Genomic DNA, 24,252 nt, shown 5'->3' on the forward strand with positions numbered 1-24,252 from the left:
TTATTTTTCGCCCTTTAGCAACCTCCGTCGGTGTTCCCGACCCAGGCTGAGCAGAGGATAGCTCTTAACTACGGCCAACCGCCGCAAGCACAGACCCAGAACCAGCAGCCAGTGCAGCCAAATACGCTTGCCGCGGCGGTGCGGTACGCGACTCAGGCGTCCATGACGCAAGTTGGCACCCAGGTACGATTTTCGCCCTCTTCTGACCTTAACTCACTTCCCCTTAATCAATGGAATCTTCCCTACACATTCCCATTTTGCTGAACTCTGATTTAAGTCTCAATATCAGCTAATATTTGCCTGTCATACCTCCCCTTTGAAACCTTTACACCTGCCCTACCTTTCCTGAATTGTTGACCTTGTCACCTCTATTTACTGCTACAAACCGAAATTCTTATTGTTATTTAGCACATCCATCCACAGTTTCACACTTCCCCTTTTGACCTTTCAACCTCCCCTAGCTCTCCCGAGTTAGAAATTCCTACTAACAACCTTATGCCACCTCCCCTTTTCCCTTTTCCGGGCATCAAAACTCAATATCAATAAATCATCCACTTAAAATCTCCCCTGCCGACCTTTTCGCCTCCCCTCTGGGCTTGTACGCCCTTTTTTTATACATCAAAAATCAAACTTAACAGCGCCGAAAGCAGTTGAGCCAGCAGCAGCAGTTGCAAAAGCAGCGTCTGCTGCAGCAGCAGCGCAACACGCAGGTCCTGCTGACGCCGCACGTGAAGCAGGAGCAGCCCAACATGGAGGCGCTGATCAGGAACACGGGCATGCCGCCCAACGTGACCCTGCAGCGCTCCGCCAGTGTACCTGACAGCCAGATGTCGCCTGGCTACTCCCCTCTCAGCCCCTCCCAGCAGCGGCCGCCACCGCCGCAGCAGCAGCAACAGCAGCAGCAACAACACTTTCACGCTTTCAACTCCGGGTGAGCACCTGAGAAAATCAGGGTAGGGGTTATTACTTTGTATTTTTTTCCGCAGATTCGCTCCAAATCAGGTGACGCGCCTTTCGCCGCTGCCCGGCGCCGTTGGGAACAATGCTCTTCCCAATTTCCAGCAGCAACAGCAGCTGTCGCCCAGGGTGGGCCAGCAGGGCATTCCTCAGCAGCAATGGGCTGGTCAGGAGGGCGTCGGTGGTGTGGCAGCTAACCGATTGACAATGCAGCAGCAGCAAAATCCTATGCTAAATGCTCAGCTGACGGTAAGTTCTAAATTTTCTCAGCTCATTTATAATTAAACGCAAATCTCGAGAGATTTTATTCTTTTGTAGTTAGAAAATTCCATCATAATTATTTATTAACATATTATTCGAATCTTCTTTTCAGTCTTTGTACAATTTGCACAAGCGTCAACGAATGCAAAATAGCACTCGTAATGTCATGAAAAACCGACATGGTTTTCAGGGTGCGTACCCGCAGACAGGCGCGCGGATGGCGCCGTACGGACAAGTGCAGCGGCCGGCGCTGGGCGGCGGCGCCCGCAGCTCGCCGTTCACGCCTGACGCGGGACCGCCGTCGTCGCCAGGGTCTGCGGGCACCTCGTCGCCAGGTCTCTTCCAGGCGGGCTTCCCTGGCGCCTCCGCCGCCGCGCAGCAGCAGCAGCAACAGCCTGCGGCCGGTGGGGGCGGGGCCGGCGGCTTCAACCCGCAGATGCAGATGCAGCTGCAAATGCACCAGCAGCAGCAACAGCTGCGACTGCAGCGTGCCATGAGCCACCCGGCCGGCGCCGCCAGCAACGGACCCCAGATGCAGAACGTGGCCGGTGAGTACGCGTCGAATAGACCTAGTCCTTCAGTAGACAGTCGCGTGTTGGCTTTTGACTAGCTCGGCCGGGCCAAAGCACGACCTTTTTTCTGACATCCTCCTTGACTACTTAGCTTAGTGATTGCTGGAATGACTCGGTAGATTATTGAGTGTTGATTTGCTCACCTCCCTCCAACCCCTGTTCGACCAGCAATCCTCCAAGAGCTCCTAGAGCTTCGAAAAATACTCTAGGATAATTTCTGGAGACTTAGGTAGACTTTCTGTGCCTTAGAGCTTATCCACGGTACTCTCAGGGACTTGGTGAGGTCCTCATGAGTGTTCTCTAGACCACTCTGATTCATCAGAAGTCTCTAAACTTGATGAAAAATCTCCTAGAATCCTTAAAATTTATCTGGGAGTTCTCCTTGGAACTTTTTGAGAGTTTGTTTAACTCTCTGAGAGCTTTTTGGACCACCAAGAGCTCAAGGGAATGTTCGGGTTCTCCTAGATCTCTTTGGACTTCTCCCAGAGCTCTTAAGACCTCCCTTCCCTCTCTAAGAGCTCAAAGCTCCATGGACCTCTCAGAGAGCTCAATGGAATCTTTGGATCTCTTTGGACTTCTCCCAAAGCTCTTTTGACTTCTCTGAGAGCTCTTTGGACTTCTCTGACAGCTCATGGAATCTCTTTGGACCTCTCCGAGAGCTCTTCATGACCTCAGTTGTGTCTCCGGTATTTTAAACTCCATCTAAAACTTTCCTGGACCTCAAGAAGACCTCACCCAAATCTCCAGGTGCTTCGATGACTTTTCCAGAAAATCTCAGGCTCCTAGGAGCTCTTGAGACCTCACGTGCCCGATTCCCGTAGAAACCTCCTTGATAGTTTATACCTCCTTGAGTCCCTCCCGCCATTGGAGCGTCAACCAAAGTAGCCCGAACCTTCCAGGACCCCCCTCCGTGATCTCTTGCAGAGCCTCTCCGGTTTTTCGTCGTCCGAATCTCTATTTTTCTCTCAGTCTTATCTCTCTTACTCTGTCTCTGACACTCCCCTCCCTTTTACTGAGTTGCGTTGATTTTTAATCTGACCGGTGCCCTGTGTCCCCCTCCCCTCCGCCGCCCTTGTGATCTTGCAGGTTGGCACGCAGCCGGTCTGATGGGCTACTCGCCTCCGCAGCAGCCGCCGCCGCCGAAGCACCAACAACACCACCACCAACACCTGCACCACTACCAACAACAGCCAAACTCCCCGCTCCCCTATGCCCCGGCAGCTACCTCAGAGCACAGTTCCTACGACCACCCCTCCTCACCGTACCAATACCCTCCTCCTCCTCCTCTACCTCACCGGACCACCCAGCTCTCGCCAGGTAAGACCCCCGGAGGTCAACAGAACACCGCCGACACATACACACACACTCTTTCTCTCTCTCTCTCTCTCAGTCTCTCTGCTCTCATCCCCCAACGCCACCACTACATCTAACGCTTCCGACATCCCCTATTTTGTTTCACTCTCAGTGTTCATTTCTATGGTTCCGCTTTATTTGGTTCTCACTCTCTATCTCATTTTCCGGTTTGGCACGGCGAATTCGGGGACGATCAAAAAAGCTTCTTTTTTTGGTCGTTCCCCGTTTGCCGAATTGTTTCTCATTATTTATGTTACACTCGTTCCGATCATCACGCTGAAGTTGCTTTCCATATTCGCTGCTTTCGGCATTATTTCACCCCTCCCCTGCCCCCCAGAGTAACATTCGAGAGTAGCACAATCTCAATTTGCGATTGTCGTTCCACCCCCCGAACCCCGAAAGCTAGGCATGACGATTTCTGGCTTACTCTGCACTGATTTTTCAATGGAAATGGATTTTTACATATTTTTATATATCTCTGTATAACTCTGGTTGAGTGGACAGCAATGACAGTAATTGGTTGCGCCGCCGATTAACCAGCAACTTTCCGTTGGATGTTTTGTTTCCTTCCTGGTTAATTTTTACCCGGCCAAAGAAAGAGGTGTCTGTTTTTACTTCCACACAAACAAAGAAAGAACACGAAGCGCAGGCAGCAACGGACTCGAAGCCCAGCCAGCACCAATCGGCTGCAGCGACCGACCGCACCTAATTTCCTAATCGTGTGTAATAAAATTGCCCCCGATCGCCCCCCGTTCCACAGGTACCACTACTCCGCCTCCGTTCGTAGTTCAATGACAAATTAATGTCCGTATACGTCCGTCCGTCCGTCGAATTTTTTGTCCTGCTTGTTTTGTGCATCCTCTCTCACTCTCTCTCTCTCTCTGTCTCTCTTTGTGTGTAGCTGATGTTTGATGTGCTGTTGTTAAGTTGATGATAATCATCCATTTCTTGAGTGTTTTCACAGCTATTTCACGGCTTTCCTTGTGTTCGTTTTCTCTCTATCTCCAAAGCACTTGCTAGTGTAATATAATTCCACCTGATCGTGGTTCTCTCTATCTCAGTCACAATCAGTCGTCAGTCCTGGCCACGCCCCCAGGGTTTTGATTCGATAAAGTAACGGTTGAACCCTCCGAATTATGCGTTGTTCTAAATTCTAAAGCGATCTATTTTCGCACGGCGGAGGAACGCGTCCGATTTGTTTAGCAAAAAACAGTGTATTCCTCCGCGGTCCTCCGCCGCGCGAAAATCGATCGCTTTAATACAAATAAAGTGGAAATTTTCTCGGACCAAAAAGTCCAGCGCGACGTGCGAACTTTTTTTCCCGCCAAAACAATGTGAACGTAAATGCGAGAGCTGCGCATGCGTGAGAGCTGGCTGGATCTGACCAAGAAGTAATTCTTACAGGCGGTCTTCTCTGCAAGAGCTCAAACCAGCGCAGTTCTCGCATTAATCGTTTTGGCGGGAAAAAAGTTCGCACGTCGCACTGGACATTTTGGTCGGGAAAAACACCCTATTTACCTAATTCGACCCTGAGGAATCGATTGGTGGTCTCAGAAACCTCGTCAGAGACGTTCTTTAAGACATTTGAAAAGTTCTCGAATCAAAACCTCGCAGGCTTCGTCCATATTTAGACAAAACTCTGAAATTACCCCCGAGAAACTGCAACGGTGTGCTTGTCCGCTTTCAGGGGCCAACAATGGCATGCCTTCCGAGTTTGTCATGCAGAAACTGAGAGCCGCAGTGAGTGCCGGTAACCAACAACAACAACACCAGCAGCAGCCTATGCAGGCAGGGGCTATGGTTTCTAGTCCGAGGCCGCAACCGCCGCCACCGCAGCAGCAGCAAATGGTGCAGCTCGGCGCCATGAACAACGACGAACTCTTGGGAATCGGCTTCGAGATGGGTACGTTTCAATTTAAGCAAGAAAATTCGGCCCATCGTTCGCCCCGCCCACTTTTCTATCCCTCTGCATCGCCCACACGAGTCAGCTGATCGGAGTGAAGTTTGCTCCATCTGGTAGACCCCGTGCTGATGGATGAAAAAAGTGGGCGGGGCGCACGATCGGCCAAATTTCCGCGGCACGAACGTATATAAGAAAAAATCTTTGACGTCTTTGACTGTTACATTTTTTAATATCAAATTTCCTTTTTTTCCAGATCCCGGTAACAAAATTTGGGACTCGCCAGCCTCAAACGCGGGCCAGCAGCCCCAGCAACAAATGGGAGCGGGCCCGTCCTCCGTGAGAGTGAGTAGATTAGTCAGACAAACACATATCCGCCCGAGACAAACACAAATCCGTCCGGGCTCGTATCTGTACCAGCCACAAAATTTGCTTTATCAAGTTCTTAAGAGATAGAGCGCACAGGGCGATGCCAACACTGCTTTTTTCTCTCAGCTTACATACACGTAAATATTTTTTTGGTTTTTTTGCTCGCCTTGGCCGAGGAAGTAGAGTAGTTTTGGTATCCAGAACCGCCATTAGATGGCGGCATCGTGACTTCCTTGGATTAAACAGCGCATTTTGCCCGAAGCAACACACCCGGTCCCCGTTCTCCTACCGGAGGTCCCAAGTGGCAGTTCTGACTTCCGTAGGCGTCCAGGGGCCTCAGTGTGTGTTGCGGTTTATGTGCAAAGGGTTTAAAGGACAAAACCCAAGTCAGGACGAATTTAGAATTGATTCAGCGGGGTCCAGATGTGCACTGCGCAGATCCAAGATGGCGTCTGAATGTGGGAAACTCAAAAAGCTCTCTTTGGATTGCCGTACGAGTGTCAAGAGTTTGTTTATACGATCCAAAAGACGCAATTAGTACAAATTATGACACAAAATTGACCAAACCTTGACCGTACTCCACCGGACGCCATATCTGCGCGTCGCACGAACCTGGTCCCCGCTGGAATTTATTTAGGGGTGTCGGCCTATTCTTTTTCTCACAGCATGAGTACCTTAAATATTATTTAGTTCATCTAGCATATATCCTAACAGCATTTTTCCACAATTAACCCTTTTCCCTTAATGCAGGAGGAGCCCGGAATGCGGGGTGGAGGCTCGAACCAGTCGTCACTGCTGCAGAAACTGCTGTCGGAATGAGCTATAAACCAAATGCCTCTCGTGTGAACGAACGAATAGACAGACAGTGTTTCAAGTTGAAAAGATGTTGTTGACGAATCGCTCGAGTCGCCTCGGAATACTCGAAGAACTAGCCTTAATTATTTATGATATACACATATACATACATATACTAGACACGAAGAGGATTCGCGCTGAGAGAAAAAAAAGAAGATGATTTTATTTTGGTGACTACACTGTTAGCTTTATCTGAAAGAGTCTGAGATTTTCAAAAATGTCATGGCCTTAATCGATGATGATTGTAGCTTATATTTGAAACACACACACACACTCACTCACTCACTGACACGCCCCCTAGGAAAAAACTAAAAAATCTGTGGTTCACGGTATCGGATCGATGTGCAATGCAAAGAAGATGTTGTTGAAATTGTTACGTTTGAATTATTTAAAAGAGAAGAATTATTTCTTAAGGCCAGTGATGCTGAAACAACGGAACGAACGGACTTTGTTGTTGCTTGCTTTAATTCGGGAGGACACGAGTGCGCGCTGCCGCTTTCGTCTCTCCGTTCTCCGACAATTTAAATAAAACAAACAAAAATAAAAAAAACTGAACACTAGTGCTGCTGTTGCTGTTGCTGCGATCGACGACGACGAACAAGATTTTCAGTGTGTACGTCTGGTGGTTGTGATTTCGTATTTAAACACACAGAGAATCAATCGAACCTTTTGCTTGTTGTCACACACAAACCATTGAAACAAGCGTTTTTCTAATTAGTTCTTTCTTACGGTATATGAATTGTTTCTGTAATTGTATAGGCCGTTTTAATTTGATTTGTCGCATGTGCTGATGACTGAACAAGGACTATTTAAACCAAAGCTGTAATATTTTTCGGGACTTGCGGTATGAGGAATATTTTTGTACTGTCCGAGGATTTCATCATGACTTAACTAGCGCTGTAATCGGTAAAAGAATAAATATATGAATATATCTCCATTTTGCCTTGGAACCGTCTCCGCGGCAGTCCGCCCCTTTTTCAAATTCTGCGCGGCCGACCGGCTCGGCTGGCTCCGTTTGTGCAGAACTCACGCACCAAACCGACGCCCTGCCCAACGAAAAAAGCGCCGTCGGTGTTCGAAAATCCGGCAAATCCATTCCTGATTCTTTAATCGGCTGAAAACTCGTTGTTTTGGTCCAAGAACTGTTTAAAGATGGAAGCGGCTCTCTGATTGGCTGTAAGACCGCAGGCAAGTAAAGCTAGGAGTGGGGGCGAACAGCAAGCGACGTTCGCCCCCACTCCTTCCCAACTGTTTTGCTTTACTCTCCTTGATGTTAGGTCTGCCATTGGAATTACTCTGGCTGCCGCTGTGGCGCTACTGTCTTGGCGTAACAGCCAATCAGATTAAAGACGGGTGATATCTTGGTTTTTGCGTTCTCAGGAATTGAGCTTCCGGCCGAACACTGACTGCGAATTCGAATTCGGTTGAAAATAAATTCTTTCGTGAGCGAGCCGGTTGGCCAACTGAACGAGTGGACTGCTCGTCTTTAGTTAAGTTTTGGTCCGCCCCCCGTCATCGTTCGCTGTCCGGGAATGAGAAAAACGAACAAATTCGTCTCGCGAATGCTGTGTCCCGAGTGCAGAATAAGAATTACATGATTCAGTTTGTTGCTCAATTAGTCTCTCCTTCACTTTCTGTCCACTATGTCTGTCTCTATATTAGCGAATTGGCACAGTCTGTGACTTGCACTCGAGCAAAACAAGAGCGAGAATATTATATATATTGATTACTATGTAAAAAAAAACAACTCATTACAATTAAAATGAATGAAAAGAGAAAGAAAACCAACGATGTAACTCCACGATAATGGAAGTAAAATATTTTTAGCCTCTGCAAATGAAAAGAAAAAGAACTCACACTGACACACACACTCACTCACACACACACATAATGATTTTCTTAAAAAGTTCCTGTTTGTATATTACTATTTTTGTAATTGTGGTTTATTTTGAACGTCGTGCTATCGTGTATAGAATATTATGAGAAACAAACACTCTCGTGTAATGTTAATTATGATTCATGATTTATAACGTATGTGTTTAATTATTAGGCTTTTGGGGATATTGGGTCTTCGTTACACACACAACATAAATAAATCTATATAAATAAAAAGTATATATATATAAATATATTAAACTCTGTATTTGCGTAAGTTTGGCCATTTGTTTATATTACGTGAAAGAATATATTCAGATTGCTCTATTAATTACAAGTGAAAAATCGATCGTTTATTACACTCTTATCTTATTCTATCCATCTCAGCATTACAAACAAACAAACAGGCCACGCGACGTCGCTCGCAGCCAATCACGTTCTGCGCAGCCGCGTGAGCCGCCGATTCTTCTTGCAACTTGTTGTCTTTATGGATGGACGCAAAAAGAGAAAGAAATTTGTGTTGATATAAATACATAAGCGCCCTCACAGCTTTTGAGGAAAATAAATTGTATTTAAAAAAAATTCACCGGCATTTTCATTCCTTTCGAGAGAAACAGAATTTTTCTGTGCCTCTCTTCAACCCTCCAACGGCTAATTAGCACAGTAAATTCGAAATTAATGTTAAAAAAATTTATTGAAAATAAAAATTGTTAAAAATGATGAAAATTCTTGAAAATAACGCAGATTTCGTCACTCTTGATGAAGAATAGCGGCAAATTTAAATTTCTAAAAACTTCTTACATGATTTTTAATCTAAAAAGAGTTAGTTTTCGGGGTTAATTTTCTTAAATAAGTATGGCGGGAATTTCGAAGCCCAAAATTCGCAGCGTATATTTTTAAACAGACCAAATATAAAGATTGGCAATGCTGGCAAGTGAAGAATTCGCACAGATTTTCATGCACGCGGCAAGATGACTACAAAAATAGATTTTTATTTATGAAGCCCTTTTTGCCAAGACAATAAAAATGGCGGGAAACTATCCGTTCATGGAAAGAAAATTCGCAGCCAATTCTTTGGAACCTGGATTGCATAATACGTTGAAAGATGCAGAGCGGCAAAGCTTGAAGACCGTCTTTGACGAAGTTTCTGAGCACACCAATCGATTCCTGAGGGTCGAATTAGGTAAAATTGATGTTTATTTCGACCAAAAGGTCCAGCGCGACGTGAGAACCTTTTTTCCCGCCAAAACATTTATAACGTATTTTCGAGAACTGCGCATGCGTGAGAGCTGGTTCGAACACTTGTACAGAGAGACCACCTGTACGAATGACTTCTTTGTCACATCCAGCCAGCTCTCACGCATGCGCACTTCTCGCATTTATTGTTTTGGCGGGAAAAAAATTCGCACGTCGCGATGGACTTTTTGGCCGGAAAATGTCCACTTTACCTAATTCAACCCTCAGGAATCGATTGGTGCGCTCAGAAACTTCGTCATTGACGGTCTTTAAATAAATATGGCGGGAAATTTGAAGCCAAAAATTCGCAGCGTAGATTTTTAAGTAAATTAAGATCGGCTGTGCTGGTAAGTGAGAAAATTCTTCAAATAATTTGCATAGATGTTGATCAACGCGGAATTTTTATAGTTTTTTCCTTAAATAGACTAATTTTTGGCCTCAGCAAGTGAAATTAAAATGGCGGGAAACTTGATCCATTCACGAAAAGAAAATGAGCAGCTGATTCTTCCGCACGGTTGGAACCTGAATTGCATAATATGTCGACAGAGACACGGCGGCAAAGCTTTAAACTGCAAGAATTCTTTGAGAAATAAATGCGAATTCATTTTGGAATTTCTGCGGCAAGCATGGATTTTTTGTAACGTTCTGCTTTAGATTCAAACTAGATTGGCCCTATTATTTTTTTGGAAAATTGTCTGCAAAGTTAGCAATGTCTGCAGGTCATGCGACCTGAGAAAGGGGATTGAAAGGCAAGGTTGGAAAATCATCACCGAGTATCGCCATATGAGCTCGAAATTACTAAAAAATCATGAAAAACAAGCCCGGGAACTGATCTCAGGTCGGGGTGGTACCCTGAAAAAGGCCATCAGGGTATTTAAGTAAAGGTCCAATCAAAGACCTGTCCGATGAGGGGCCAAGGTCAACGATCGGACAAACTGCAGAATTTTTAGAAAAATAAAACAATTATTTTTGAAAATTTTGACTTTTTTGAAAAACGGACAGAAAAAAATTCGTCAAAATTCGAAAAATGGTCCAATTTTGTCAAACTGCATACGGTCGGACGCGCCGGACCGAGGGAAATCGATTAGTGCCAAAATTAGCGTCATCCGGCCCAAAGGGCCCCGCCTGGGCCCCGAAAACAAAAGTTTTAAATGTCACAAATCGCGTTTTATCCACTTTAAAAATTAATAACTCGGCTCCTATGGATCGCACAGTTAAAAACCAAAATTCATCAGACTCGCCGTTAAATTCTACGTTTTTTAAGCTGTTTGGCCACCTCCGCAGCCACCCCCACCCCCTGGAAATTTAGGAGAAAATTTGAGAAATTTGAATTTTTTACCGATTTTATTGAATTAAAATAATTTATTTCAATTGTCGACGTTTAAAATAAAAATAATCTACGAGTGATTTTCCAATATTTTTTTATTAATTGCGTTTGTGTAAAAAATTTTGACATAAATCAATAAGAAACGTTGAGCCTTCTCAAAAAAGTGAGAAAAATTCATCGCACAAGCTTTTTTACAATCGCATTTTCTGTGCACGCGGCGGTGCGCTCTATATTTCTACAATCGCCGATCTCGGACACAAACAAACACTATACAATAATAATCAACAGACAGAGTAATTTAATCAATGAAAACACTTTGCTCTTTTTTTATTGCAACAAACGAATCGAGTCGTGGTCAGATCTGCGGCATTTAAATATTTAATTTAAATAAATTAAGGCACACACGGGAAACGCGAGTCTTACCAACTATCCCTCAAAGGCTGCGGAGTTTTTAAGAAACGGAAACGGAAACACACACTGCCGGAAGACAATTCAAAATAGTTATAAAGAAAGACCATCGAGAGTGCGTTGCAAACAGTCCCGGGGCCCGCGTGCCGGGCCCTCCGTGTAACAGTAATATAAATTAATAACATGGGCCAACAGGGCCGTGGAAAAAATGGGGTTTTGTTTATTTATTTATTTAAAAATTAATTAATTAACAGTACGGTGTGTGTGTGTGTGTGTGTTAATAATTATTTTGCGTATATTTATATTTATATTTTTAAAAATATCAACAATGACCTATCACGTGGTTGATGCGCTCGCTCGCTCGCTCACGACGAGGACGGCTTGCTCTTGCTCTTGCGCACGAACGCCGGGAAGTGCAGTTTGCGCCGCTTGCGCTTCATGTCCTCCTCGGTGGCCGTCGCGCTCGCAGAGCTGTCCGTCGAGTACGTCTCCTCCTCCAGAGATCCGCACGCGCGGGCACTGCCCAAGCTCGGGTCGCTCATGAACCCCTTCGCCAGCAGACCCTGAAAATTCAAAACGGAAAATTAATAACTCATTCTGATTGGTTTAAATGTCGGTTTTGGCGGGAAATCGAAAGAATTTTTCTTTAATCCGCCATTTGAGGAGAAATCACTGTTTTTAAACATTCAAAGCTGAGAATTTTTGTCAAAGTGAAAAATTCTTCGAAGAAAATTCGTATTTTGGTTCTGTTAGACCACTTAAATAGAACCCAAGTATTTTTTTAAGTCATATTCCAACCACCAGAAGCACTGCGAATTTTCTCATTCAAATCATTTTCCCGCCATTTTTGGTTTCATATTTTTGGCACGAATTTCAACTGAACCCAGAGAAAAAGATGCAATTATTTATCCATTTCTTTGGTCAGTTAGCTTCACATTGTGATTTTTTCAAAGAATTTTCTCTTTCCTGGCCAATAAAAATCGTTGCATTTAAATTTAACCGCCATTTTGATTTTTGTACAGCCGAGAAAACGGCTTTTCGCGCCTGTTTATGTGTAAAATCTGATCAGAATGGAAGAATTTCAGCGCGACTGCCTTGAAAACCCAAAAAATGCATTCCCCCCCCCCCCTGAGAAAATTCCCATTTTAAGTCAAACAAGCGGCCTAGCATAAAACCATCGCTGCGAATTTTTGTTCCTTGATTAACGGTTGGTCAAAAAATTTGCCGCCATTTTGAATTCCATTCTTTTGTTTTGCGACCGCAGAATCAGGCGTTCTGATCTTGAGAAAAACAGTTTGATCAATCGATTTCCCTTGTAACTGCCACAGGAGATGAAAATATTGTGAAATTCTCCAAGAATTAGTTTTTTAAACTATGTAATAAAGGCGTTTTTGATCAGGTCAGCCTTATTCTCAGCCCGAATAACCGTTGCGAATTTTTCAAACAATTAACGGTCCTTCTCAATTTTCCCGCCATTATTTTTTTCACTCATTTTGGCTAGAAGATAACAATTTGGACCTGATCTGGTGTAAAAAAGGTAGCAGTAATCCATATTTGTGGACAACTTGCCGAAATTAAGTCTTTAAGACTAAGAAAATACGAAATATTCAAAGAATTTCCACCATTTCGAACATAAGAACCCCAGAAAATCATTTTTATCGTCAAAACAAATGAAAAAAATCACCTCTGCAGGGTCGAATTTCACATCCTGGCTGGCGGAGCGAGAGATGGACATTCTCTTGTCCATCTGCTGCGGGGGCGGCGGCGGCAGCGCGGCGGGCAGAGGCCTATCACAGATTTCATCCACGGGGCTGCTACAGGAGGGAATTCATTTACTCTGTTTTCTTTCTCGTTGCAACAAAACTTACGACTCGCCGCCCAGGCTGAACGTGACCGGCAGCTCCATCGAGGGCGACGTGGACGGGTCGAGGTCGCGCTCCGAGCCGGACGAGTCGGCGTCGCGCCACGAGTCCAGCAGGCCTGCAAAAAAAGCACCGACCACGCCCACACTTAGCACACAAACAAATATTGTCCAATTCGTTCGGGATGAATACATAAATAATTGATTTTGACTGGTTTTTGTTTTGTGGTGGGGGCCAGGAAGAGAGTAAACATGACAAAATTTAGAGATCTGCAAAGCCTGATTTTGTAATTACGTCATTTTCTCTCGCAGACCTCTTATTCACCTGGATTTTGATCATTTTTTGAAGGTTTTTATTACAATCAGGGTCCAGGAAATTCAAATTTAGAGGTCGTCACGTCTTTTAACAGCAGGGTTGCATTTGAAAACATCAGAAGTTTCCATTTTAACTGAAAAACCTCCCCTACTCTCCTAAAACGACCTTTTTCCTCCTTTTAGTGCAAGTAATTACCTGAGAAATCCGTATAAGCCATCAATAAAATAGGGGAAAGCACTTGCAACCCTGGTTTCCATGCAGTGTTTTTCACCTTGGAAGGTTCTTAATAATTAGCGGCATGCAGGGGAAGGGAGTAGTGAATTAATTGAGACAATCGCTGCTTGATATTGCTGATTTGTATTATTTAAGGCACTTTTACATAAATTAAAAATTGGTCCGTGTCACTCACAAAAATAATGGGCTGCCATGCAAACAGTTTGGCGCTCAATCAAGGCACACGCGTGCGTCTAAATAAAAAGGAAACTCAACTCGTTCTCACAGCCGTTGCAGTAATTCTTGTGCAGACCCAAACCATTTGCTAACATTTGTGTTTCAACCCGCTATTTGTGGAGATTATATGTATGTATATTGCCGTCGGAGGGTGTACAGACTAAAATTAAACTTAAAAAACAGATCAAGAACAAGTAGTAATCAAATCCACCGGCTAGAACTAAGTCTAAATCTCTAAAAATCATCGTAAAATCATGCTTTCCGTGCCCGCAGCATGCGCCGTCCAGTGGGAGGGGAGGGAGACCCTGAGGAGGGGAGGGGAAAGCAGGGTCGTTCGGCGCGCGGCTAGTGCTCCTCATGTTCCGACTCCGACAGCTTACCTCCCGGACTGGCTTGCGACACCGAGTCGTCGTCCAGGTCGTCCTGGCTGCTCATCCGCCCTGTAACAGGAGAGGGACAGTCAGGGACCGGCTCCCACTGACATGAAAGGGGGGAAATTGGAGGACACAAACCAGAAAACGAACTCCGCAGCGAGGCTACAGCGTGAAACGTGAAAGAAAATAAAATTCGGTTAGAAAATCAGGTCTTTGAGGGGAAGGAGAGGTCCGTCCTGAGTGAAAACACTCCAACAGGCCCCCGCCCACAGCCTGGAGGGACGAGCCCGTGAAAATCGGTATTTTAAAGAAATTAGGGTCGTACCTCCAGCGTTGCAAGGGGGTTATAGTGGAATTTGGACCTCCAGTCCTACAGGGGGGACCAAGTGTGTGTATTTTTATATTTGGAGCGTTTCCACTCAGCACGGACTCGATATTGAACGCGAATAATTACCTCTGGTGAGTCTTCCGTTGCTCGGCCTGTAGAGGGCGTTCTCCAGGTAGGAGAGGCCGTTATTGCTGATGATGTTGAAGCCGCACAGCATCTCGATCTGCTTCCAGCGGTGCACGCGCTCCTGCAGCTCGTGAGTCACTTCGTTCAGCGAGGTTCTATTAATTAGCAGCAACGCAATTAGAATATTCCACCCGGGAAACAAACAAACACGCGGTCGGAAGAGGAGGCGGCTCAACCAATTAACGCCGACGCAACACAAACGCGTCGCTAAAGCGTGCAAACATGTTAAACGGACCGCTAACAAGGGGCGCAAACACAAATAATATATGAAGCTCGACGCATTTTCAGGTCGGGTTTTTGCCACAAAGGAGTTAGTGTCGTTACAGAGGAATTTTTTCATTATTTAGAATGTCCATCGAGGCGGCGAAAATAAAAGAAAATAAAAATAGTACTCAGGTCGTGCGACCTGAGGAAGGTGATTGATAGGCAAGGTTGGAAAATCATCACCAAGTATCGCCAAATTAGCTCGAAATTACTGAAAAAGCATGAAAAAACAGCCTGGGAACGGATCTCAGGTCGGGGTACCCTGAAAAAGGTCGTCAGGGTACCGCAGATTAAAGCCCCGTCCAAGACCTGTCCGATGAGGGTTCGTGGTTGACGATCGGATAAACGGCCGAATTTTAATAAAAATAAAACAATTATATTTAAAAATTTTGACTTTTTTGAAATATCGGCAGAAAAAAATTCGTAAAAAATCGAAAAATGGTCCGATTTTGAAAAACCAAACACGGACGGACGCGCCGCACCGAGGGGCATCGATTGGTACCAAAATGGGCGCCATCCAACCCAAAGGGCCCCGCCTGAGCCCCGAAAACAAAAGTTTGAAATGTCACAAATCGCGTTTTTACGACTTTAAAAATTAATAACTGGGCTCCTATAGGCCGTAAAGTGAAAAACCAAAGTTTATCAGACTCTCCGTTAAATTCTACGTCTTTTAGGCCCCTTTGCCGCCTAAGACCACCCCCGCAGCCACCCCACCCCCTAAATCTTAAATATTTTATAGTGTTTTATTTTTTTAAATTCAATTACGGGCTCGATCAAGGCTCTTGCTTAAAAATACGCCTCCTCGCAACGAGACGCGTCGATTGCTCGGGTTTGGCGCCGAAATTCGCAACTTTACACATGAAGATAGGGAAGGGTAAATTTTTAAACAATTCACTCCATTATCGCCAAAGAACAGTTATTTTCAGCACAGTTGGCAAAACATTTTGGCGCTTTGCAGGCGCATAATATTATCTTATCAAAACGGGAGCAAACGTCGCGATAACAAAGCAGACAGACAAACAAACAAGCAGCGTGTAAAACAAATACTAAATATGCAAAATGGAGTTTGCGGGCCGGGAGGTTTGTTATTCACATCTAATCGTGCGCGAAATCTATGTACTTAAGCTCGGAGAAGGAGCCGCCCTCCTCTTCGCTGTGTTTGTTCGCAGCGGCCGCGAATGAAAACGAGCCACAAACAGCGAGTTTGACAGTGAGAACCAACACTTGACTTAGAACTACTTTCAGATGAAAAGCAACATACCTGGCTTCCACGATGCTGCGGTCCACGTCGTCGATCGACTTGCCGTGCGTCGACACGAACGCGCCCACCAGGCTCGAACGCTTCTTCCGCAGCTTTTCACACTAAAAAATACGCAGAAATTGTTTCATCTCTGATGCATTAAATTAAATTGCAAAAAATTCGAGAAAATAAATATTTAATAAAAAAAAAATTAATTACTGGCCTGTCTTTTAAATAGTTTATTTTTTTGCCCCAAGTAAAAGTCCAATCGATGAGGGGCAGTGGTCGACGATCGGACAAACGGCCGAATTTAAATTAAAAGGAAACCATTTTTTTGACTTTTTTGAAAAATCGGTAGAAAAAAATTCGTAGAAATTCGAAAAATGGTCCGATTTTGTAAAACCAAATACGGACGGACGCGCCGCACCGAGGGGAATCGATTGGTACCAAAATGGGCACCGTCCGACCCATAGGGCCCCGGCTGGGCCCCAAAAACAAAAGTTTGAAATGTCACATTTAGCGTTTTTACGACTTTAAAAATTAATAACTTAGCTCCTATGGATCGTACAGGTAAAAACCAAAGTTTTACAGACTCGCCGTTAAATTCTATTTCTTTTAAGCCCTTTTGACGCCTCCGCACGCTGATGCATGAGAGTGGATTAATTGAATTGCATTGCAAAACGAAAATATTCGAGGATATAAATATTAAAAAAAATATATTACTGGCCTGTCGTTTACATAATTTGATTATATTTTTAGAAAATCAGCAGTATAATTTTTTGGTTGATTTTAAAATCCATTTGAACCGATTTTCTTATTTAATATCTAGGCTTTGCTTCAAAATGTATTCAGTCGGTAATTTTGCTCTGAGAACACACCTTTTGCTTTCGGAGGAGCTTGAGAAATTAAAATGTCTAATTTAAAAAATAAAATTGAAGGAAAATGGAGTAAAGTCCAGCAAATAAAAACGCACGTTTTAGACCATTTTTTTTAAATTAAAACATCAACAAAAAAATTTCATTTTCTTAATTTGACGCAGAGGTATTTTTTAAATTTTTATCCGTATCTAGCAGGCAAGGTGTTCACCTCAGTTTTCAATATTTTCTAATAAATTGCTTGTGGCCCAGACTTGAGAATTTTTCATTGATAAAATTTTGAAGGAAATTGAGGCAGAAAATGGCAATTTAAAATAATAAAATCTGCAAATTAGAAGAAATTTTTACCACTTCGACCATAAATTTTAAATATTCACCTGGGAAAAATGGACAAAATTAATTTCTCGCCCAAGAAATTGGTAAAAATCAAGCAAATAAACGCAACCCTATTTCTAAGATAATTGTTCCCGAGGCTGGTAAAAAATTAAAATCACTAGAAACATTTATTTTAGACAAAATCAAGAAGAGGTAAGCTCTGGAAATTGTAAAAATAACTTATTTCCAGGTGAAAATCTAAAATTTAAATTAATTTTGGTCGAAATTCAAGGGAAAAAAAATTTTATTTCTAACGGGACACCATCTGGAAAATAAAAAATCTAAACTACCAATATCCTTAAATCCTCACCTAAAAAACTCATTAAAAAATCCATTCTAAATTTACTTTAATTACCGGACAAAATCCAGGTCGAGCTTCTTTCCAAAAATCGGACTCGAAAAAACAGAAATAAAATTAGAAGAGTAACTTTAACCGTCCAAAGCACAATTAAAATCAAAATCACCATGAGCCCAGATCTAAAATGAATAAAGAGACAGTTGGAGACGAGGCGAATCTCTTTACCAGCTTGTGAACCGCGTTTTTCGCGAAACTAATTCTCATCATTTTGCGCGTGACACTCACAGCCTCGCGCGCCTGCTGCAGCTGCCGCTCAGCAGACGTCTTCTTCTTCATGTAGGCCTTGTTTTCGATCTCGTGCGTCAGCTGGAGCCACTGCTGCAGCCCACTCGGCGGCGCCCAACACCGGTCTTCCAGCTCGCCCTCCGCCCGCTTCAACTCCAGTCGCAGCGTCTACGCAAAATTTAATTGATAATTTTTTTTAATAATGTTATAGGGAAAAAACCGACCTCAACCTCCATTCGGAGGGACTGCAGCTCAGGCTCGGTGCCCCGGATCGACTTTTCCGACGGACCCGCCGCCTTGTGCTCCTTCAGCTTTCGTTCCAGGTTTTCTTTCTCGGACACTACAGACTCCTGTTGCATTTTGGCCGCTTCCAGTTCCCTCTGCAGGTTTTAAACGAGATTATTATTTATTCAAGCCTAACAAGATATTATAAATCCCAAAAAATCTGGTAATTTAGACTTTTTGAAGATTTAGCCCTTTCAAAAATCGTATTAATTCGTAATCAGGTCAGGGTACCCTGAAAAAGGTCATTAAGGTAACCCGCGTGACCTGAGAAAGCTCAGGGAAAGGCCAAATTGTAGCTAAGTATCGCCAAATGAGCTCGAAATTAGAGAAAAAGCATTAAAAAACGACCTTGGAGCGGATCTCAGGTCGGGGTACCCTGACAAAGGTCGTTTCAGTACCGCAGGTCAAAGCCCTTCCTGAGACCTGTCCCATGAGGGGTCGTAGTCTAGGATCGGACCAACGGCCGAATTTTAATAAAAAATTTTGACTTTTTCAAAAATTCAGCTATTTAAAAATTTGTATTAATTCGAAAAAAGGTCCGATTTTGGAAAACCGCACATGGGTGGATGCTCCCGACCAAGGGGCATCGACTGGTGCCTAAATCATCAGCCTCCGACCCACAGGGCCCCGGCTGGGCACCAAAAACCGTAATTTTGTAATGTCCAATTCACGTTTTTTCACTTTAAAAAATTAATAACTCTGCTCCTATGGGTCGTAGAGTCAAAAACCAATTGTGGTAAAATTCTGCGTGAGATGGAACAAAATCTGCGATCAAAATCCCTCTTCCTACTACGTGCCGCGGAAATTTGGCCGATCGTTCACCCTGCCGATAGTTCTCAGGGGTCTACCACATGGATTTAACTTCATTCCGATCATCTGACTGGTGTGGGCGATGCTGAGAGATATTCAAGTGGGCGGGGCGAACGATCGGCCAAATTTCCGCGGCATGAACGATTTGAAAAAAGCGTCTAGGCTTATTTTTTTCACCTGAGTCTCGAGCAGCATTTGCTCGGCCATGTGGAGGCTCTCCATGTCCTTCATCATGCGCTGGAGGTCCTCCTGGGACAGCATTTTCTGGCGGTAGGCGTACCAGCAGGCGCCGCACGCGCCCACCAGCAGGGTCAGCAGAATGATGTCCTTCACGTGGCCTCCATCTGCTGCGACACAATGAGAGAAATGTCCTTGCATTTGTTAACTGGGCAACTGTACCTTTAGGTGGGCCGAACAGCACCGCGTCCGTCGCCTTCAACGAGATCTTCTTGATGTGGATTGGGTCCTTGATTTTCAGCACGGTCATTATGAATTGCGTGTTTGTCGCCAATCTGAGAAAGGAATTAAATTTTTTTATGAGAAAATTTGTTTACAGTGTGGCTAAATATGAGTATTTCTTCGGTTTAAAGTTGGATTGAAACCGATGAAAGAGAAAGAGGAAATTTTTCAGCTTATTTTATGAGATATTTTTTCTTATTCACAGCCGGTTTGATGGTTTAAATATGTATTAAAGTGGTAATTTTAAGCTCATAAATATAAATTTCTAAAAAATCTTAAACTTAAGGTGGTTTAAAAATTTTAAAATATTTTCTGTGCCCACAGAAAGGTTTTTCAAGTGGATAATGAAATTTTTATTATAGATTAGGAACTAAATAAGGTATATAGAGCCCAAAATCAGCCATTTAGGAAGGTAGAAATAAAATCTTGGTCGAGAAATTATTAATTTTATCCGCATTATTTGTTTTTTTTTTTATTTTAGGGCGAACTTTTTGGATAATCACATAAATTTTCAAAACCTTTCTCACATACCTTTAGACATTTCTTATTTGAATTAAAAAAAGCCAAAATCTGGATTTTAAAAAGCCCAAAATTGAGCTAGAATTCAAGATAAAAATTACTCGCTAATTTTAAAAGGTTCACAATGTGTCTTGGGATGCTTCTTAAACGTTTTAAAGGAGAAAAATCCAATGAATTTTTAAATAAATTGACATTTCCATTCCCTAACATCCAATTTTTTTTTATATTTTCCACGCAGGTAATTATTCAACAACATTTAATTTAAATTAAGCAAGAAATTTGGTTTGTGAGCGCCTCCGAAAAGAGCAAATTTATCTACAGCGTATTTACATGAGGTCCACAGGTGTTTTTTTTATCATTTTTATAACGGTATTAAGACCGTATTTTGTGGCTTGAACCGACAAAACAAGCGTTTAAAATTTTTCCCTTAAATTAAAAATCTGGAAATTGAAAAATTACTTGATTTAAGACCCAAAATTGACGTCGAATTCGAGATAAAAATTATTTGCCAATTTTAAAAAATTCAGACGTGTCTTGGGATGCTTCACAAGCATTTTAAATTTTAAAAAAATGACATTTCCATTGAAAAACCTCCTATTTGTTTTATTTTCCACGCAGGTAATTATTAAAATTATATAAGAGCAAATCTGGTTTAGGAGCGGTGAGGCGAACCACACACACACACACTCACGCAACGCAGCTGCGCTTTGAGCAATAATATTGTTGAGTCGGAAATCAAAGTGGCAGCGGGCGTGACGTCATGCACGCCGGCTGATAAACAGCAGCGAGCGAGCGTCGCAGTCGCAAAACGCGCGGCGAGTGATAAAGAAAGAAAAAATTATTTCTCACCTGGGCAAGTCGAACCCTTTGACGGAGTTCATGGTGAACGAGTGCGCGTACTGCGGCAGCTCCACGCACGTCACCAGCCATTCCACGGTTTGCTCCGTCGTCCAGTTGTGCACCTTAAATTTATTTATTTATTTTTATTTGGATCGTTTGCCGTGAACAAAAACAAACAAACAAACAAATAAATAAAATTACGTTAGTGGCGATTATTTGCAACGTAATAAGAAGAGAAAAGAAGGTCGGGATATTTTTTTCTTTAATTGTTATTCAAGAAAGTTGGCGATTTCCGAGAAGAACGACAATAAAACCACATTATAAGAAACCGCTGATTTCTCACCTCGCTGCGGGTCCACGCCTCCCAGAGCTCCTTGACCGATATATGCATGTCGTCGTTCCTGTGGAAGGCGCGTTGCCGCCGCTCGTGTCCGTCTTCGTACTTGAGCTCCTCCCTCAGGAACTATCGATAAAAATTGAAATTTGAGTTAATTTGCATTTTTGACACTTTCTAAAGGGGCCTTTAAAGGAGGAAAATATTTAGATCACCGTGAAAAAATTTAAATAGACTAAATATCAGGGTTTAAAATGTTTCTAGATGTTTCGGGACACGATTTTGAGAATTTTTTATTAAATTCAACGGTTGGAAATGTTATTTTGGGATTAAAGTTTAATTTTTAGTCTTCAGAAGGATTAGGACACTCGAAAAAATTTATATTTATCAAGGAAATTGTCTAAAATATTAAATTAATTCCTTAATTTAATTTTAAATCGGTCTAAAATTATTCAAATCACACGAAAAACAGGTTGAAAAAATATAAAAAAGCTGAAATACATCTGGAATATTGTTTCTCGCACGCAGGAAAAATTTACTGAGCTTTGATTTAGGCCTGCTTTTTTCAAACAATTAAAAAACATTTCAGAACAAATTAATTTTAAGCCAAACTCAGTAAGGAAAAATTCAGATGGTAATTATTTATAACTTTTAATAAATAAATGTATTTTAAATCAGTCTCAAAATATTAAGATCACACAAAAAACAGGTTGAAATAAATGTAAAGAAGTTCCAGAAATTAAAACGAAGCCTTAAATCTATGTGGAAAATTTTTCCCGTACGTCGAGACGCGCAGGAAAAAATTTATAAAGCTTTTTTTGAGGCCTGCTATTGTTAATTTGTTAAATAATTAAAAAATATTTCCGAATAAATCAATTTCCAAGCAAAAAATAGCCGGGAAAAAATTCAGATGGCGATTTAAAACCTTGAAAAATAAATCTGCGAGAAAATTTCATTTGAATTTTTGAAAATTTTGCATTTTACGATACTAAATCTTTTCTTGGTCCGACGGGAAAATTTTTTAAAAATACCTAGCTCAAAATTTTCCTGGAAATAAATTGTCTAAAAAATAAATTAACGTGCCAGGCTGTTTCTATTTTCAAAACAATATTAAATCAGTCAAAATTGTACCTTTTTCATCTATGAGAATGACTATTTAAACCAGAAAAACAGCCTAGAGTCTAGAAAAAAAGGTTTACTAACTCTTTCAATTTTTTTTATTAATTTTTGGTGCGGCAGTTGGTTAAAATTTAAAGTTGATTATGACTGTAAAATGTCAGGAAATAATTCCTCGTTCCAATTCAGTCAGAATTTCCCTTAAATTAAAATTGAAAGTTTAAATTTCCTGCTAATAACTGGAGGGAAAATATTTTAACCAACAAAAATCAATCCGGGAGAAATATTTGAACTGAAATTCTTTTAGAAAATTCACACAAGAATATTTGCAGGTTAAAAGGGGGAGAAAAATGCCTTCTATGCGAATAAATAGCGGTAAAAAAAATTAAAATTGATTTTTACGGCGCACAAAATCAAACTAGACGAGGAAGTGGTGAATAAAGATAAAGTAATCGAAATTCTTATCGCAGAAAATCGTTTCTCGGATTAAAATCGCAGACGGAGAGCAACGACTGACCTCGTCAGATTCGGAAAGGTCGACGTTGCCGTTGGCGTCGTCGTCGAGCTGCCTGTGGAGGGCGGCGATGGCCTCGAGGCCCGACTTGTCTCCGACGGCTGTTGGCGAATTTGATAAATTATTATAATAATCGCATGAAATGAGAATTACGGATCTCGATGACGGGCATCTCGGTGGTGGTGCTGAACGAGGCGGCTGGCTGCAGGTTGCCAAGGGCGCCGCTGGACGAGTACATGTTCTTGAAGTGGGCCCGCTGCTCCTCGAGTTCGCGGAAGCCGTCGGGGCCGGCCGCCTGGACCCAGGCGGCCAAGGCGGCCAGCAGGGCGGCCAGGCCGGCGGCTCGCATCCTCGCCAGACTGACACTCGACGAATTGGCTGGCTGGCTGGCGGCGCCACTCACGCTAGGGTCGCCGCCGCACGACCGCGCATATCGCGGGTCAAGTGGCCGCCGCTGCACGGCCCCGGGATCAACTGTTGCCGACGGCCACCGCACAACGCGCAGCCCAACGCTAATCAATTGTGTTAATTAACAGATGTCCACCGTCCGTCCGTTCCGTAACGCCCCAGCCGTGCTGCTGCAGCAAAATAAATTCGCTCGCTGCGAGCTCTCCTTCTCTCTTCTCGTTCACTACTTCTCTCTCGTCTCGTGCACAGTGGTGCCACACATGCATGCCTATCCTAACCCAAACTCGGCTGCCCGACGCCAGCGCCGCCCCCGCCCCGTTCTTTCACTCTCTCGCGAAAGCGCGCGAACAATAATTCTTTAGAGTTGGATATTCTAGAATATTCGCGTGGAAATGCCGCGTTTCAGGCACGTTTGAACGAGGAATTTTGATATTCTTTCCTATTTTAGATGGTATTCATGATGTGCAGGCTGGTAATTTACGGAATTTACTCCGAGTGTTTTTTTTAAACAGCTTAAAAGGAGCACCATTTTGGCCATATTTATTTTTAAGACGTTTTTTCAACCGGAATAAAATAATTGTTTTTTCTTTTTTTATCAATATACATTTCTTGGTGTTATTCATAAAAAAAACAACACAAGAAAATATTCATGCACAAAGACAGGTCGTCTTTATTGTTGTATAATTGCGTAAACATATAGGCAAAGGGTTTAAACAACAAAATAGAACAAATAAAATATAAGCATTTATTTTCGAAAGGATTTCAAGCTGAAACATGAACCCTATCCGTTTTAACACACAGCTGCAACGCACGTTTCCCGCCACCTATCGCTAAACTATTTTAATTTGGTTCATCCCCCCACTCGAGGGTTAGCCACCTGATCGCTGGCCACAACAGATGTTTCTCTCTGAAGCACGAGTGGGACATTCAAATACCGAACTGTTTGTTTCATTTTCCAATCAATTTATTCGCAATGGCGAACCAGGATCTGGCTACGAAGTG

The 24,252-nt window shown here is 42.9% G+C and overlaps 2 protein-coding genes across 13 annotated transcripts in view; one reads left to right on the forward strand and one right to left on the reverse strand.

The window, feature by feature from the left end:
* tai (taiman) overlaps positions 1–8,379 on the forward strand; it is a 40,938-nt gene extending 32,559 nt beyond the window's left edge. For 5 of the 6 annotated variants that reach the window (XM_065476501.1, XM_065476503.1, XM_065476502.1 and 2 more), the window contains 8 exons: positions 19–183; positions 639–931; positions 987–1,206; positions 1,409–1,766; positions 2,877–3,107; positions 4,831–5,046; positions 5,300–5,388; positions 6,163–8,379. In XM_065476501.1, coding sequence (XP_065332573.1) covers positions 19–183; positions 639–931; positions 987–1,206; positions 1,409–1,766; positions 2,877–3,107; positions 4,831–5,046; positions 5,300–5,388; positions 6,163–6,231 — 1,641 coding nt within the window. In that variant the 3' untranslated portion in view covers positions 6,232–8,379. The remainder of the gene's footprint in view (positions 1–18; positions 184–638; positions 932–986; positions 1,207–1,408; positions 1,767–2,876; positions 3,108–4,830; positions 5,047–5,299; positions 5,389–6,162) is intronic. The other variant, XM_065476505.1, reaches the window with a different exon arrangement.
* Positions 8,380–10,782: 2,403 nt separating this feature from the next.
* Positions 10,783–23,466, reverse strand: Stim (stromal interaction molecule). 7 transcript variants are annotated; one of them, XM_065488939.1, is made up of 16 exons: positions 22,996–23,466; positions 22,846–22,943; positions 21,222–21,341; positions 20,888–21,000; positions 19,460–19,572; positions 19,238–19,407; positions 18,190–18,345; positions 17,966–18,133; positions 16,154–16,254; positions 16,013–16,045; positions 14,569–14,723; positions 14,253–14,276; positions 14,121–14,180; positions 12,982–13,093; positions 12,798–12,924; positions 10,783–11,676 (listed from the first exon to the last, which is right to left on the reverse strand). In XM_065488939.1, exons 1-16 carry the CDS (start codon positions 23,189–23,191, stop codon positions 11,479–11,481), a joined length of 1,944 nt encoding a protein of 647 aa, XP_065345011.1. In that variant the 5' UTR covers positions 23,192–23,466; the 3' UTR covers positions 10,783–11,478. The 7 variants fall into 7 exon arrangements, with proteins under 7 accessions (XP_065345011.1, XP_065344996.1, XP_065345003.1 ...); XM_065488924.1 differs by having other exon boundaries at positions 12,798–12,927; XM_065488931.1 differs by having other exon boundaries at positions 12,798–12,927; positions 19,238–19,404; positions 22,996–23,465.
* Positions 23,467–24,252: the final 786 nt, after the last annotated feature.

The sequence above is a fragment of the Cloeon dipterum genome, chromosome 1 (assembly GCF_949628265.1).
Source record: "Cloeon dipterum chromosome 1, ieCloDipt1.1, whole genome shotgun sequence".
Taxonomy (NCBI): Eukaryota; Metazoa; Arthropoda; class Insecta; order Ephemeroptera; family Baetidae; genus Cloeon; species Cloeon dipterum.